General features: G+C 40.1%; 1 protein-coding gene across 1 annotated transcript in view; it reads left to right on the top strand.

Moving 5' to 3' along the window:
- The window catches only part of LOC121277837 (serine/threonine-protein phosphatase PP1-beta catalytic subunit), a 118,404-nt gene that overhangs the window by 46,702 nt on the left and 54,999 nt on the right, over positions 1–16,703 (top strand). Inside the window, exon 2 of the mRNA XM_041187517.1 lies at positions 5,638–5,769. Coding sequence (XP_041043451.1) covers positions 5,638–5,769 — 132 coding nt within the window. The remainder of the gene's footprint in view (positions 1–5,637; positions 5,770–16,703) is intronic.

Raw genomic sequence — 16,703 nt, forward strand, 5'->3', positions numbered from 1 at the left:
GCACTTCATCTTCCAATTAGGCACTTTACAGCCTCCCAGACTTAACATAGAGTTCAACATCATCAGCGCATGAACTTTCTCCTCCATTTTTATCCATTTAAAAATTTTCATTTTTTAATATATTAAAATTTATTTTTTATCCTTTTGCCCCCCCCGCGCGCACACGCGCATGCACACACCTGCATCCACGCACACACCTGTCACTTGCTTTTGTTTTGTTTTCACAGATTGCTGACCATTGTCCTGCTATTAACACCTTCTGCTATCTTACCTTTATGCTACTATCAGCACCTCCTTTAGTCTTTACCACCATTAACGCTCCCTTTGTCCAGTGTCCATGACATTTTCTCTCCTGAGCTCCCAACTATTTCTACTTTGCTCCATCTATTCCACCCATTCTTAAATGGTATAAAATCTATTAAATTTCTACTTCTCTTTAGCTGTGAAGAAGAGTTAACACTCTCCATATAGGCTGCCAGACATGCTGAGTTTTCTAGCATTTTCTGTCTTTATTTCAGATTTCCAGCATCCGCGGTATTTTGCTTTTACCCAAAGTGTTTCTACTGTCCCCCTGGGAGTCTCCTGCCCTGACCAAGTTGCAACTAGAGCAGTTGCTTCATGAGTTTGGTGTCAGGCATACAAACAACATGTTCTGCCATGTGGCACTGGTTTTGAGTGATTAGTATCTTGATGCTGGGCAAGTTGGCTTGTGGGAGGACGCTGCTGTTGGACTGCTGCCTTGTCACCTGATTTGGGGAATCTTATGAAGGCACTGCTGGTGGTACTTTGTGGTGCTTTGAAGTAGTCACTGGTTTTTGTGTGTTTCCTTACAACAGTTTTCTGCACAGCAGGGCCTAATTAATATCAAAACAAAAACAGAATTACCTGGATTTCCAACATCCGCAGTTTTTTGTTTTTACCTAATTAATATCAGCCAGGACATTGGAAAAAGAGCTTCTGCTCTTCTCTGCATAATACTATGGGATCTTAACATGTCAAGTGTGATTTAACACCTCTTCTGCTCAGTGATGTACAGAATTAACAGCCCTGATTATCTGTTGAAGTTTCAAGACTTCAACCCTTGACTCGGGCAAGAGTGCTATCACTGAGCCAAACGAACACTTAGTTGTGAAGTTATCTACATGCAATAAAAATAGTATTGCCAACATGGCATTTAGTTACAGTTTACATCAGACCTCTAAAGTAAAACCCCTTGATGCAACCTGGGTGCATGATATGAATTATTGACCTCTAAAAGAGAAAGCATCCTCTCCTGATTTTCTTGGATTTGTCATCACAGTGAATGAAGACATGATAGGATTTCTGCTCTGTTTTTGTTCAAATATTATGGGAACTGCTGCATGAAGAGTCCTGAAGCTCAGTTTGTATTTGACCAACAGCTTCACGCAATGCTAACTCAATCATCCTGTAAACTTTTCAAGTAAAGCACAATGCAATATTATTTGAGAACCAAAATAAAGTATCTGCAGATAATTAACTAATTGAGAAAAATAACCCTTTGCTGAACAAATTATTTTCAAAAAATCACTTGTGTCTCCTTAAAATGGATCTTGCTCGTGTAGTTTCTGAACATACCATTTAGCTTTCTTCCTTCCCTACATGGTTTACACCATTTCCTACAGGGGATAGAAAGTTTTGGAGTGACTTCTTCCCCCTCCCCACCCCCCAAAGTAATTCCCGACTTTTAAAGAAACCACAAAATTTACAAAATGTATTTGACTGTAAGTGATAAATATTTCTGTTGGCGTGCAGAGTATTAAGGTCTCGTTCACTTCTAGATCACTTCATTGATGCCACTGACAGAGAAATGCTCTGGACATCTGAGTGGCATAATTGGGGATGATTTGAAATCAGCTCTTGGACTCTTCAGATGCCGCCTTGTTCCAGAAATGCCTGTAGCAAGTGTTGGTCCTCTGTTTAGTTTGAAGTTGAGCTTCCAGTATTTTGTAATGGAGATGCTCTGGGAAGCTACCTGTTTATTTGCTGATGTGGTCTGTGGGGATGATTGTTGATTTTTTTTCTTTAAAAGCAAGGGAATGCTAACGACAAAAATAATTTCCCCATGACTTTTATTCTCAAAAATCATTCCAAGGCTTTTGCTAATTCTACAACATCCTTGGGTTTACCATTGACCAGAAACTGAACTGGACTAGCCATTAAATACTGTGGTTACAAGAGCAGGTCAGAGGCTAGGAATCCTTCAACGAATAACTTGCCTCCTGATTCTCCAAAGCCTGTCCACTATCTACAAGGCACAAGCCAGGAGTGTGATGGAATACTCTCCACTTGCCTGAAGGAGTGTAGCTCCAACAATGCTCAAGAAGCTTGACACCATCCGGGACAAAGCCCACTTGACTAGCGCCCCATCCACCGCCTTCAACATCCGCTCCCTCCACCACCGATGTACAGTGGCAGCAGTGTGTACTACCTACAAGATGCACTACAGCAACTCGCAAAGGTTCCTTCGACAGCACCTTCCAAACCCACAAACTCTACAACCTTGAAGGGCAAGGGCAGCAGATGCGTGAGGACGCCACCATCTAGAAGTTCCCCTCCAAGCCACTCACCATCCCAACTTGTAAATATATCGCAGTTCCTTCACTTGCTGGGTCAAATTTCTGCAACATCTTCCCTAACAGCACTGTGGGTGTACCCACATCACGTGAACTGTAGTGGTTCAAGAAGGCAGCTCACCACCACCCTCTCAAGGGAAATTAGGGATGGGCAATAAATGCTGGCCTAGCGTATCCCATGAAGGAATTAAAAAACACCGGTACACCTGTACCTCAGGTGGTATTCTTCCTTTCCTTGCTCCCTGTCTGTGCTTTTCGTCATCCTTAATGCATGAATATCTGGAATTTTTGTAGGGTTTTTAAAAGGCAATATTGTTAAAAGATGGGCACTGCAGTAAATTTAACTTACCTACCAGACCCTTCACTTCACTTCTCCTTTGGCTGTAGGGCAGATGTGAGCTGAGACACCAGAAATAAAGGGTAAAAGGAGAACATGATCCCAGATAGCTACATCTGCAGATAAGTGTCTGCATCTTGATGAACTGCAGCTTCGAATTATTGAACTTGAGTTCGAGGTGCGGGGTACCAGGCAAGGGGAAGTTACTTGGAAAGTTTGATCCAGGAAACAATCCTTCGGGATAGGTAGTGGTCAGGGAAAGGAGGGTGTGATTACAAGTCAGGTCGGTGAAGAGCTGATTTCTGGGATGGGGGTTTTGTTTTCTGAGGAAAGGTTGACAGCTACCATCTAGGACAAGGTCAGCAGACACATGGGAACGCCGCCACCTGGAAGTTCCCCTCCATGTCACTCACCGTCCTGACTTGGAAATATGTCGTCATTCCTTCACTGTCACCTAGTCAAAATCTTGGAATGCCCTCCCTAACAGCACTGTGGGTGTTCCTACACCACAGTAACTGCAGCGGTTTAAGAAGGAAGCCTTCCACCACCACCTTCTTAAGTGCAATTATGGATGGGTAATAAATGCTGGCCTAGTCAGCAAAGCCCACATCCCGTAGAGGGAATTTAAAAAAAAAAGTTGGGCCTATACTCATTAGAGTTTAGAAGGTTGAGAGGTGATCTTATTGAAATATAAGATTCTGAGGGGCTTTGACAGGGTTGGTGCTAAGAGGATGTTTCTCCTCATGGAGGAATCTAGAATGAGGGGGCACAGTTTCAAAATAAGGGGTCTTCCATTTAAGATGGAGATGAGAAGGTATTTTTTGAGGGACATTAGTGTTGGGAATTCTTTTACCCAGAGAGCAATGGCCACGTCATTGAGTTAGACAGATTTTAGATTAACAAGGGAGTTGAGGGTTAAGGCCAGATCAGCCATGATCTTATTGAATGGAGAAGCAGGCTCGAGGGGCCAAATGGTCACCGCCTATTTCTGTGTCTGGTGCTGGAGTAGCTTCAGCCTTTGTCCATATTCAATAGGAATAAAGTTCTTGCTGTTGTGTTGCTCAAGGTGGATGAGCAAGCTGTTCATGGCACCAGAGAGCTGTAAGTGCTCAGCCGTTGAATATATTCAAGTCTAAGATTGATAGATTTTTGAATATTAAAATCATGGGTGTATGGGTAATCTGGGAAGGTGTAGCTGAAGTAGAAGATCAGCAGTGATCTTAATGAAAGGCAGAGCAAGCTTGAGGGGCCAAATGGCCTATACTTCTATTTCTTGTGTTCAAACAGAAGAAAATAATGGACAACTCCAAAATAGAGGTTATAATATGTTCACTCATGAGAAGGAGGCTTCACAGCAAATCGTATGTACTGCATAGTGTTTTAAATTTGTCTTTCACATTGATATGGCACCTGTGGTGTTTTGCCATATGTATGATATGCATAATTATATAGCGTGTGTATAATTACACCGTCAATAACTACTTTAATGTATTGTTAAATAGTTATTACATATGGCTGTCCCCATTACAAATCATAGGATTGTGTGATTGCTATTGTGAAGCAGCATTGAGAGAAGTGACACCCATTGTTCTTTCCACATGAGTTTTGTGTGAGCATGGAAGGTGGATAGAAGTGTCTAACAATTTTAAAAATACAGTTCCTAAATGGAAAGTGAGTATGTTTTCAAATCACTGATGTTGCCATGGTGTAAAAATGGGAGATCTATACTGCCTTAGTTTTAAAAAAAAAGGATCTTGGGTTTTATAAAAAGAGATCAAGTACAAAAGTAAAGGTATAGTTAGACTGTATACAATATTTGTTAGGCTGCAGTTAAAATATTACATCTTGTTTTGGACAGCCGCCTTAATGAATGTTGTTGAGGTTCTGGAGAGTGTGTAGGAGATAGAGAATTTGCCAAAATGATAGGACAGATGTTAGTATTTAGCTATTGAACATTAGGAAACTAGGGCTCTCTTCAGTAGAACAGTGAAGATTGAGGAGAATTTAAATTTGAAGGCTTTCTATTAGGTAAATAGTGGCAACTATTTCTACTGGTCAGAGTCAAAAACCAGAAGGCATTTTTTTTTTATTAATTCATGGGATGTAGGTGTTGCTGGCTGGGCCAGCATTTATTGCCCTTGTTCAGAAGGCATTTGTGAGTCAACTACATTGCTGTGGGTCTGGAGTCACATGTAAGCCAGACCAGGTAAGGACGGCAGACTTCCTTCCCTGAAGGACGCTAGTGAACCAGATGGGTTTTTACAACAATTGGCAATGGTTTCATGGTCATCATCAGACTTTTAATTCCAGATCTTTATTAAATTCTAATTCCACCATCTGCTGTGGTGGGATTCCAACCGAGGCCTCCAGAGCATTACCCGGGGTCTCTGGATTTCCTGTCCATTACAATACCACTATGCCTCCACCTGCCCTATGAACATCAGGAAAACAACAAAAAATGGTGAATTCTTTTTGTGTACACAACTGTTAGGGCATGTAATTTTTCCAGAAACTGTAGTGGAATAAAAATCCATAACTTCTAACCATGTTGTAAATAAGTATTTAAAAAAGAAAAAATGCCAGGTTATGGGCAAGTGGTGGGGGAATGAGGCTGTCAGTAGGTCTTTGAAGGCTACCAATCAACTGAATAGTCTCCTTCATGCTCTAAAATTCTGATTACAAAATTTATTTTTTACTCTCTTTCAGTACGAGGATGCCGCCCTGGAAAAATTGTACAGATGACCGAGGCTGAAGTTCGAGGTCTATGTATAAAATCAAGAGAGATCTTTCTCAGCCAACCTATCCTTTTGGAATTGGAGGCACCATTAAAGATCTGTGGTAAGAAGACACGAGCTGTTATTTTGGACCTTAGATCATTGCACTGCTATCAACAAATAGGTTCACTCCAGATAGGCCTTGTTTTATTCTAATCTGACTTTAATGTCAAATGAACTCAGCTAGTTTCCCAATAGGTAAAGATCTTAAGTTCAGTAAAATTCAGCAGTCTCTGAGACCACATGAATAGTATGCAAAATGGAAGTAGACCATATAAAGAGCAGGCTGGTTAAGGCACATCATTGTGTCTGAATGAAAGTGAGCTTTCGTTTGTCTCATGCTGTAATTGATATTGACACTGGGTGCATAAAGTGGAATTTGTTCCTTAAGGATTTACACTCATTACCTTGGAGGGCAAGAATTTTCTTGAGTATATGACATTACCTCCAGAAACCTGGATAAGGAAGGCATGTATCAAAAAGGGGGAGGGAAATGCAACACTTGGCCAATGTTCTTGAAGTTTGTTTTAAAATTGATAATTAAAAGCAACCATAAATTTGTCAGTGATTTCCTTTTACTGCATAATTGGTTTAATCTTCTAACAAAAAGGACAACAAAAAGGAAAACACATTCATAGCCCCCTCTCCAAGAATGTTGGAAAGGATAAATTGAGGAAAGTGAGACAAGATAGCTTTTGCACATCTCTTGGTTAAGAGGCGAGACCTGGGAGCCAATAGTTTGCCTACCTTGCAGTTGAGGAATGTCAAGTGATGCGACTTTAGAATGTCACATTCCCAGATAGCCTTTGTACATTGTTTATTTGCAGCTAGTACGGTAACATCTGTTGCAGTACAAACTGTCAGAATATTTAAGCAATTTAGCACAAATACTGGTAATATAGTTACTGTATTTCTTTACAATTTTGGCAAAATGACATTGGAACACAAGTATATAGAACTCCAAAACACCATTGGAGCCAAGTAGCAGAATTACACTATAATACACGACACTGCTCTTTTTTCTAACTCTTCATTACTTATTTTGCCAAAACAAACTTGCCTTTTGAAAAAGACTTGCCTTTTTGAAAAGTACACAAGTAGCATCTTCCCCTAATGCCTAAAAGGACAAAGGAGTAAGCTCAAGAACACAAGACCACTTCCAAGTCACACGCTATTCTGATTTGTAAATGTTCATTGCGACTAGGTCAAAATCCTGGAACTATCTCCCAATAGTACTTAGAATTATTTGTCTCCACCACAGAGACTCCAGCTTACTACCACCTTTGGAAGGGCAATAAATGTTGTCTTTTCCAGCAATGCTGACATCCTGTGAATGAAGAGTAAAAGCAAAGTTCAGACTTGTTTTCCAAGACCTGATAGGCTACCTATCTGCCGATTTTATGCATGCTGTAATTGGCACAATGTTGTTTATCACAATGCAAAGCATTGGGTCAGGGAAACCAGATTATAAATTTATTCAGTGTTGCTCCCTATATCTGAATGGAGTTTTTCGTTTTTATTTGAACTGGAGTTGCACTTAAGCTTTTTATATTATGGGCAGAATTTTGTTTTAAAATTAGCTTTTTTTTTCAAAAATTGCAGCTGAATTTTTTCATTGACAAGTGATTAAATCTTCTGGGAGAACCATTAGGTATCCATGAGGGGACCAGATTGTGGCCTCTGAAATCAATTTTTTTCAGGAAGTTAGTGGGACCAATTTCAGGAACTCCAATGGTAAAGACAACATGACAGTGTGCTAAGGAGCACACTATTTGAGAATTGAGTTTGAGGGGAAAAATTCTGTTGGATAATGTAAGCAATTTTCATTCTGCTTCCTGTATTCCTGAAAACCTAGCCTATGTCAGTGATTTTGGAAAATCTATCAACCTCCTTTTGGTTGGCATTATTAAACAAATATATTGTTGCTATATTTACTCTTAACGGAACCAATCTAAAGTGACTTTAGTTTGAGCAGGTTAGTCCATGAACGACAAGTGTAACATAACCATAACTCTTAAGTTTGTATTCTTGCAATTATTCATCGATTCTGGACAATAGAAGGGTGACACTGAACAATTAATTGTGTCTTATGAACTCCAAGTTGCACTAAAAGCATTTTAGCAGCATTATTTGTGTTGACAGTTCAGCATTCTGTTGCAATAATTGTAGAAGGAATTTTCTGAGCCTGGAAATGTTAAACTAAGTTGCTCGGTCAATATTAAGAATGTAATTTAGTTCTTAGCTTTTGAAGTTCGGTAAAGCTTTTATTTAAAAAAAAAAGCTCTTTGATATTCAAGGCAGGGAGTGGCTGTTATATTGGTGTAACTCATAAAATACAGTTTCCTGGAGTTATGCCAGTAACACAGTACAGAACATGCTGCGCTCAGCTTGAATGCTAATCTATAGTCACTAAAATTCTATTTATAGTCAACTGCCAGCAGTAACCTTATTGACGTTTGTGTGTCAGTATGAAATCCCTCCTTTCTTTTCATGGTTGCATGGTATTTAGCTGAAACTGTTGTCAGCTGGCTATAAGGTCAGCCACCCTAGATACTTTGTCCAATTTGCTTTGACCATAAGACCTAGAAGTAGGCCACTTGGCCCATCGAGTCTGCTCCGCCATTCAATGAGATCATGGCTGATTTGATAATCCTCAACTCCACTTTCCTGTCTTTTCCCCATAACTCTTGATTCATAACCTTTGACTCTCCCCATGTTAACATAGCTAAGATCACTAATAGTGGCTTTGGAGGTGAAGAGTGAAACCTTTATCCTGCAGGTCACAGCTGGAGCACATTGTGTTGTTGTACTAATGTGCTGCCATCTCTTAAAAGCAGAAATCGCACTTCAGAGGTCATTTTGGAAGAACCTATACGCCACATCTACTGTATCACCCTCATCCACCCTCTGTTACCTATTCAAAAAACTCAAATCAAGTTAGTTAAACATGATTTGCCTTTAACGTATCCATACTGGCCTTTCTTAATTAATCAACACTTGCCCAAGTGGTTATTATCTTATCCCGGATTATTGTTTCTAAAAGCTTTCCCATCACTGAGGATAAACTGGCTAGCCTGCCCTTGCATCCTTTTTGGAACAAGGGTGTATCATTTGCAATTCTCCAGTCTTCTGGCATCAGCTCTGTATCTAAGGATGATTGAAAGATTATGTAGCATACCTTTGTAATTTCCTCCAGTATATTTGGATGCATCCCACCATGGTGACTTACCAACTTTAAGCTCAGCAAGTCTTTCCGAAACCGTATCAATTTAACTCATCAGTTTGTAGCCTCGACAAATCAATGCCCTGAACATGCACCCCACTCTTTAATTAAATCTAACCACATGATGTGAACAGTTGATAGCTGCGCTCAATTATTTTCCCTTTGCTAATAAAACAAATGAAAATAAAACTTATTTTTGTGTTAGGCTCTGTGAGTTAGCATTTAGCCACTTGAAATCCATCTGCCATTTCCTTATCTAACTCAGTAAATTACATTAATTTAGCCAAGGCTTGGCTAATCCTACTGTATTGCTGAATGCCATAATATCATTTGAAGGTTAAAGATCATTGTGAATATTAGATATAGCAAGAGAGACAGAACAGATCTCTCTAGGCCTGTCAATGCCACCTGACTATTGTTTTCCTTCTATTATCTCCTGCTTTGTAGTCAATCCAATTTTCAGCCAGTGTGTCATTCAGTTTCATGAAAATCTATATAGAACATCAAAGGTTATACTCATGGAGACAGTTTTGATCTTGCTTTGAGTAAACACTAGATTGGCGTATGGCCTGAGACGGCTAAATGGTGATCCTCGTTCTAACTTCGTTCTAACTATGTCAGGTACTCCGTAGCTTCTTTTCAGCATCCTAACTAGGATTGAGAAGACTTATATTTGCTGCAATATAAAGAATATAGGCTTGCAGCAATACATAAGGATGACCCAGGTCCACTTAGGGGAAGCAAAACTCAAGTAATGCATTCTTTTTGGCTGATGGGAATAGGCCCAACCCAAATAATATCCACAAGATGTAGCATGGGTGCTGATTTCAAGCGTACTATGCGGAAAAAATTTCTTTAGGTCTGACTTCTCTTGAGAAAACAGTGGGTAAATTTTGGGTTTGGAAGGGCGCATGGTAGCTGGTTTGCTCAAATTTGAAAGGAAGTTAGGAACATCAGAGTAGAAGTAGACCATTCAGCCTTTGAGGCTGCTGCACCATTCAATTACATCTGGTTGTAGTCTCAACTCCATTCCTGTCTATCCCCTATAACCCTTGACTCCCTTGTCTATCAAAAACCTATCTAAATCAGCCTTGAATAAATTCAACGACCCAGCCTCCACTGCTTTCTGGGGACGAGAACTTCACATTCTAATGACTGTCAGAGAAAAAAAATTTCTCCTCTTATTCTTAAACTATGTCCCCTAGTTCTAGCCTCGCCCAAGAGTGGAAACTTCCTCTCTATAAAGTCCCCTCGGGGTCTTACATGTTTCAATAAGATCACCTCTCGTTCTTCTGAACTCCAGTGGGTATGGGCCCAACCTGTTCCACCTTGAGGATAAGCCCTTCATCCTAGGAATGAGTCAAGTGAACCTTCTCTGAAATGCTTCTAATGCAATTATATCCTTTCCTATCAAATAAGGAGGCCAAAACTGTACACGGTATTCCAGGTGTGGTTGCACCAAGACCTTGTGTAGCTGCAGTAAAACTTTTCTACTTTTATATCCCATTCCCCTTGCAATAAACACCAATGTTCCATTTGCTTTCCTAATCACTTGCTGTACCTGCTTACTAACTTTTTGTGATTCATGTACCAGAACACCAGATCCCTCTCTATCAGCAAGTTCTGCAATCTCTTCCCATTTAAATTTTATACTGCTTTTCCATTTTCAGTGCTTGAAATTAAAAATCCAAGAATTTATCAGAAATAAAGGACTGATTTTAGTCATCTCCAAAATGTCCCAGTTATCGACCCTTACAGGCTTGCTCACGAGACATGACACTTGTGACTTGCAGTTCAACACATGCCCTTTGGCCTATCTTGTATTGTGAGCTGTTCTTTGTGATTGTGACATTTGAAATTCTCCCACTGTGTACAACAGTGGAACTTTTACTCTTAAAACAAAAACAGAATTACCTGGAAAAACTCAGCAGGTCTGGCAGCATCGGCGGAGAAGAAAAGAGTTGACGTTTCGAGTCCTCATGACCCTTCGAAGGTCATGAGGACTCGAAAATCATGTGGTTCATGTCATTCCTTGGACTTGAAGATAAACGTGTATTTATATCACATATTAGTCAGACGCAACTCTTTTCTTCTCCGCCGATGCTGCCAGACCTGCTGAGTTTTTCCAGGTAATTCTGTTTTTGTTTTTGGATTTCCAGCATCCGCAGTTTTTTGTTTTTATCTCTGTTTTGAACTTTTACTCTTTTTAGATTAAGCTTTCAATTACTAGCTGGCAGTTCATCTTTTTTCTTTTGAACATGCAAATAGTAACTTGAAGGCTCAAATTTGTGTCTTGTGCATTCCTATATGACTCCTCCCACCCAGCACACCCCAATTCCACTCTCTGTGAAATATGTTAGGCGTTTAGATTGAAGCAAGAATTGTGCTGGTGCTCCTTACATAGTTAAAGCCACTTTAAACGGGCCATCTGCATTTTGAGAGTAAGACCAGAAACGGTAAAGCCACTCATTCCTCTCCAAATCGTGCGTCATGCTGGCTTTATTCTTTCATTGTTGCTAGGTCAAATCTGGAGCTTCTTCCTGAATAGCTCCATGGGTGTACCTACACCACATGGACTGCAGCGGTTCAAGAATGCAGCTCAGCATTAAATCCTGAGGGTGGATAGAGATGGGCAATAAATGCTGGTCTTGCCAGCAGCCCCCACATTCCATGAAATAATTTTTTTGTTTTTGAAAAATTGGTGTGCATAGTAAATGACCACCTGCCCAATTGCAGGGTACTGGCGCCTTCCTGAATGAGCAAGCCTGGTCATGATATGGTGTGCTGTCATTTCAGATTTATTTGGCAGTTAACTTAGTAAGCTAGCAAATATGCACACCAAAGACCCTCTTATAAACAAAATGCCTGGCATCTAGCAGGTAGAAATTCCTTTCCACAGTGCACTCTCCTTCCTTTCCATACCCTAAGACATTTAAGTACCTTTTATTTGTTAATGAAAATACTCCCGAAGATACTATTCTGTCAGTCATTGATCAGAGACTTGTGTGTGTTGCAATGATATAAAGACACCAAGTGCTCATAAGGAACTGTGCCAACACATTGTGGGTTCATTTATTAAGAACAGGCACATATGAACATATATACATGGATGGAAAGCTTGAAGACGTCAGAGCTGTGTCTGTCTGTGCTCTGCTCCAGGCTGGAGTGAAACTGAGGCTGATGACATGACAAACTTCCCTTAAAGGGCATGCTTCTGTCCCTTAAAGGCATATTACAACAATACTAAGATGTAAATTATGATGCATTTGGAAACTTTTTGACAAAGCTACTTCTCAAAGGCTCTACAAGCTATTTGATGCTTTCTGGTTTAGCAAAGCAGCATTGGCAACAGAGGACGAGCACTAGCGCAAAAAGCCAGCTGTCATGTTGCTGTACAATACTACATATGTAAAGTGATCTGTATTTCCTGCAAAGTTAGCTAAACAGAAAGAGATGAGTGAGATTTGTTCATCGTAGTTCCTTAGGTTGCATTGTGTTTCCATACGACTGTATGCAAATGTGGGCATGAGCAAACCTAGGGCAGTAATTCACTTGATTCATTTTTGTAATTGAGACAGGGAAAATCATATGGCTCATGTCATTCCGTGGACTTGAAGATAAACGTGTATTTATATCACATATTAGTCAGACGCAAGGTTGAGTTGCAAGGTAATTTTAATATAGATGTGCCCAATTTACATGTTGCAGACAGGTTTATAAAATCACCAAACCAGACTTATTTGTTACATCTATTTTCGGTGCTTAATTTGTTCTGCAGGAGAGCCATCAATTGCAAGACTATTTTTAAAATGTCAACTGGGCACAGATCCTCCAAGGCACAGTACCACAGTGTGCTAGTGAGAGCTTTGCCTGCAGCTCACACCCATCTAATAAATGAACACAGCATGCCATTTGTAGTCCTTATGTGGACATGCACCAATGCACAACCAGGTTGCCATGAGATAATACAGGACTCAAATCCACTCACAGGAAGGGAGACGTGGAAAATAAAAATAAAGTTGATTTTTAATTGATCCTGATGGCAGAACTGACAATTTGCAGGCTACTGAAATAAACAGAGCAATACCAAACCTGGTTTAAAAAAAAAAATCTGCCTTCAATTTAAGAAAGCGGCGAGATACATGTCTGGCTCTGAGCTAATCAAGTAAAGTTCCTGAAGGCCATGAATAGTCCCTTACTCTTCAATCCAACTAATTAACAACAGCTACATCAGCTTGCATTATGCTAGCACTATTTAAAAATAAAATAGTTTCTGAAATCCCAAGGGGCTTCATATGTGGAAGTAAACAGAAATAGAATCCAAGACATGGAGGGGCAATGGGAGGAATAACTAATAGCCTGGATGAACAGGTGATTCCTGCAAACTGAGGGGAACGTTCAGTTAGAGATTTTAGGAGGGCATTCTTGAGAGCCAAGGAAGCTGAAGGCTTTGGCTCTTTGAATTTGGCAGGTTCCCACTGCCCTTAATGACAAAGGGCCTTATGGGATAAAAACAAAATACTGTGGATGCTGGAAATCTGATGGGGGTTTCTGATGGGCCTTATGGAGTTTTGCGTAAGGCTGTGGATGCATTTGAAAATGCATTTCAATTTAATGTTAAGGGGCAGGTAGCTGATGTAGAACAGCAAGGAAGGACGTGATGTGCGCATGGGACTGCAAGTGATAGGGATAAGGGATCAAATCAAGGGATTTGTGATTGTATTTTGCAAAAGTTGATATTCGTGCATCCTGGAAGGTCAGAAAGAAAGTTAATCTCTAGTTAATAAAAATGCTGCACTGAGGTGCCGTCTTTCAGATGAGACATTAAACCAATACCTGTCTCCCCTCGTGAATAATCCCAAGGCACTATTTTGAAAATCAGGGAATTATCCTTTGTAACACAAATATAAAAATACCTGGAAAAACTCAGCAGGTCTGGCAGCATCTGTGGAGAGGAATACAGTTAATGTTTCAAGTCCATATAACTCTTCAACAGAGCAAAGGAAAAATAGAAACGAGGTGAAATATAAACTGGTTTAAGGGGGGGGCGGTGGGACAGGTAGAGCTGGATAGAGGGCCAGTGATAGGTGGAGATTGCCAAAAGATGTCATAGACAAAAGGACAAAGAGGTGTTGACGGTGGTGATATTAGCTAAGAAATGTGCTATTAAGTGACATTAAGGATAGAAAGCAGGATGAGCAAGGTACAGATAGCCCTAGTGGGGGTGGGGTGGGGGGAAGGGATCGAAATAGGCTAAAAGGCAGAGATAAAACAATGGATGGAAATACATTTAAAAATAATGGAAATAGGTGGGAAAAGAAAAATATTTATAATCTCGATATTATCTCTTTTTAGTTGTAGCTGCTTCACTACTTCCAGTTTGAAGCTACATTTCTACCTATTGAAGAATCACTGTCCCTCTATCCAGCTTTACCTGTCCTACCCTCCCTTAAACCAGCTTATATTTCACCTCTCTTCTATTTTTCCTTTGTTCTGTTGAAGAGTTATACGGACTTGAAACATTAACTGTGTTCCTCTCCGCAGATGCTGTCAGACCTGCTGAGTTATTCCAGATTTTTTTTTTTTGTTTTGGATTTCCAGCATCTGCAGTTTTTTACAGTTATCCTTTGTATCCTGGCCAATACTTATGCCTCAACCAACATCACTTTTTAAAAAAAAATAGCCTTCTTGGGTCATTATCATATTGCTGCTTTGAGAGAGCTTGCTGTGTGCAAATTGGTTGCCATGTTTCCTATATTACAACAGTGACTTCATTTCAAAAGTACTTCTTTGGTTGTAAGTTGCTTTGGGACATCTGAAGGTTTTCAGTACCAAGCCTGTCATTTTAAAGCTGTCTAATGCTTCCATTTTGTATCAAAGATTTTGTTTTGATTGGGTTAACAAAACAAAACATGATAGCCACTGACTGGATTTTGGAAAAGGTTTGTGCTTGCTGGCTCTTTATGTAGGTTCTGTACTTGTGGATTATGATTTGCTGTATTGTAAATCATTCTGGTGCAATGATGACCATTTCAAGCATGAAGGAACCCCTCGGACAAATGAGTATTATCGATATCATCTACAAAATTAAACTTGAAACCATCATTTACAAGAATTACTCTCCTCTTGCATTGATCTAGTAGTAACTATAAGATGGAACAGAATAAATTCTAACAGACTGATAGAGGCCTGCCTAAGTAGTTAATTGGACAGGGGCTACTGATTGTAATTAATTGAATTTGAAATTCCACCAGCTCCCGTGATGAGATTTGAACCTGTGCTCCCAATGAATTAGCCTCGGCTCTGGAGTACTGGTCCAATGATATTACCATTACACCACCTCGGTGGCGGCTACTGATTGTAAGTGGACATGCTTCAAAGAACTTGAAACTGCACTAAAATTTCCTTTGTATACATAATCTATTTGTGTTCAGCTATGGGGCTATGCTATGCAAAGAATACTCGTTGTGGTCCCCTTGGATCAAATCTTTATCCAATGAATGAACAGTTCAACAGCAAGCAGCAATAGATTCAAGCAGCTGCCAAACGAGCTGCAATGATGACTCTTATAGGAAGATGGTTTCCTACTAGTTTATATGGGTCATTAACTGTTTATACATGTACTGGAAAAAATTGTTAATCAAGGCCCGTTTCAATCGATGGCATAAAACCTATTACCATTTTTCATTAGAAACCTTAAACACATCCTCAAGTTTGCTCTACAGTTGTTCAGTCAACATTGCCTTAACACCACTGCACAAACCATTCAATATTGTCACTCTAAATATTAACCAAAATAGGCAACTTATATATGCAGGACAATTTCTCTTCATTACATAATTAAAATAATTGAAACTGTAGTATCCAGTTTAAGCAGAACTGTTGAGTTAAAATTAAAATGCCTTTGAACTAGTTTTATTTTCCAATATTAACTTTTTGACCCTGAGTCCTCTCCATCATGAAGACTGCTTACTTGCAACGGGGATTGCTGAAGAAGTGTAAGAATCTTGTTCTGTTTGCCCTTCACCCTCGTACTCAATAATCTTGCATTATCCAACATTTGAAGTTTAAAACTTTGTCCTTGGTTTTAAATCCCTTCATGGAGACACCTGGGCTTGGATTTCCAATCATCTATTGGGGCGAGAAGGGGAGTTGGCACACTTTGAAAATAGTGCCTGGGTGCTATGTCAGTGCCTCTTGCCTATTTTCAAAATGAGAGCTGGGATAGCGGGGAGTCGGGAAACCACTCACCTCCAATTAATAGCCTGTTAATCTCTTTGAGGGGCTTGTTAATGGGCCAGGAAGGGCCAGAAGGCGATTTTCAAATGGAATATCGCTTAACCCAGCCAATTTAGTGCATGTTAGTGCACAGCTGGCAGGTTCAATGCAGGGAACATATAAGGATTTTCTGTGCAAAATCGAGCGCAAAACATTTCAGTTGCCTATTTGGCCATTTCTCTGTATAGTGAGGCTGTAGCCTTTTGATATTCTGACTACTCTCTTCTACAAGGCAGCAGCCGGCCCCATCAAGGTTGCCACCTGCCTTTGACAACAGTTCTGTGCAGACAGTCCTGCCTCCTGCCACTAATCAAATCCCTGATCTCTGGAATCTCCTCTAGCCCTACATTTCTCCTTTTCCCTGCCTTACCCAAACCCTGCTCCAATGACAGCCTCTTGTGCATCACCTCATCCCTTTGTCCCAACATTTGTGAAAGTGCCTTTAACCACCTAGATATTACTGTTTGGCTCTTAAACCGCCACCACATGCAGCCTCC

Source organism: Carcharodon carcharias, chromosome 5 (genome assembly GCF_017639515.1).
Source record: "Carcharodon carcharias isolate sCarCar2 chromosome 5, sCarCar2.pri, whole genome shotgun sequence".
Taxonomy (NCBI): Eukaryota; Metazoa; Chordata; class Chondrichthyes; order Lamniformes; family Lamnidae; genus Carcharodon; species Carcharodon carcharias.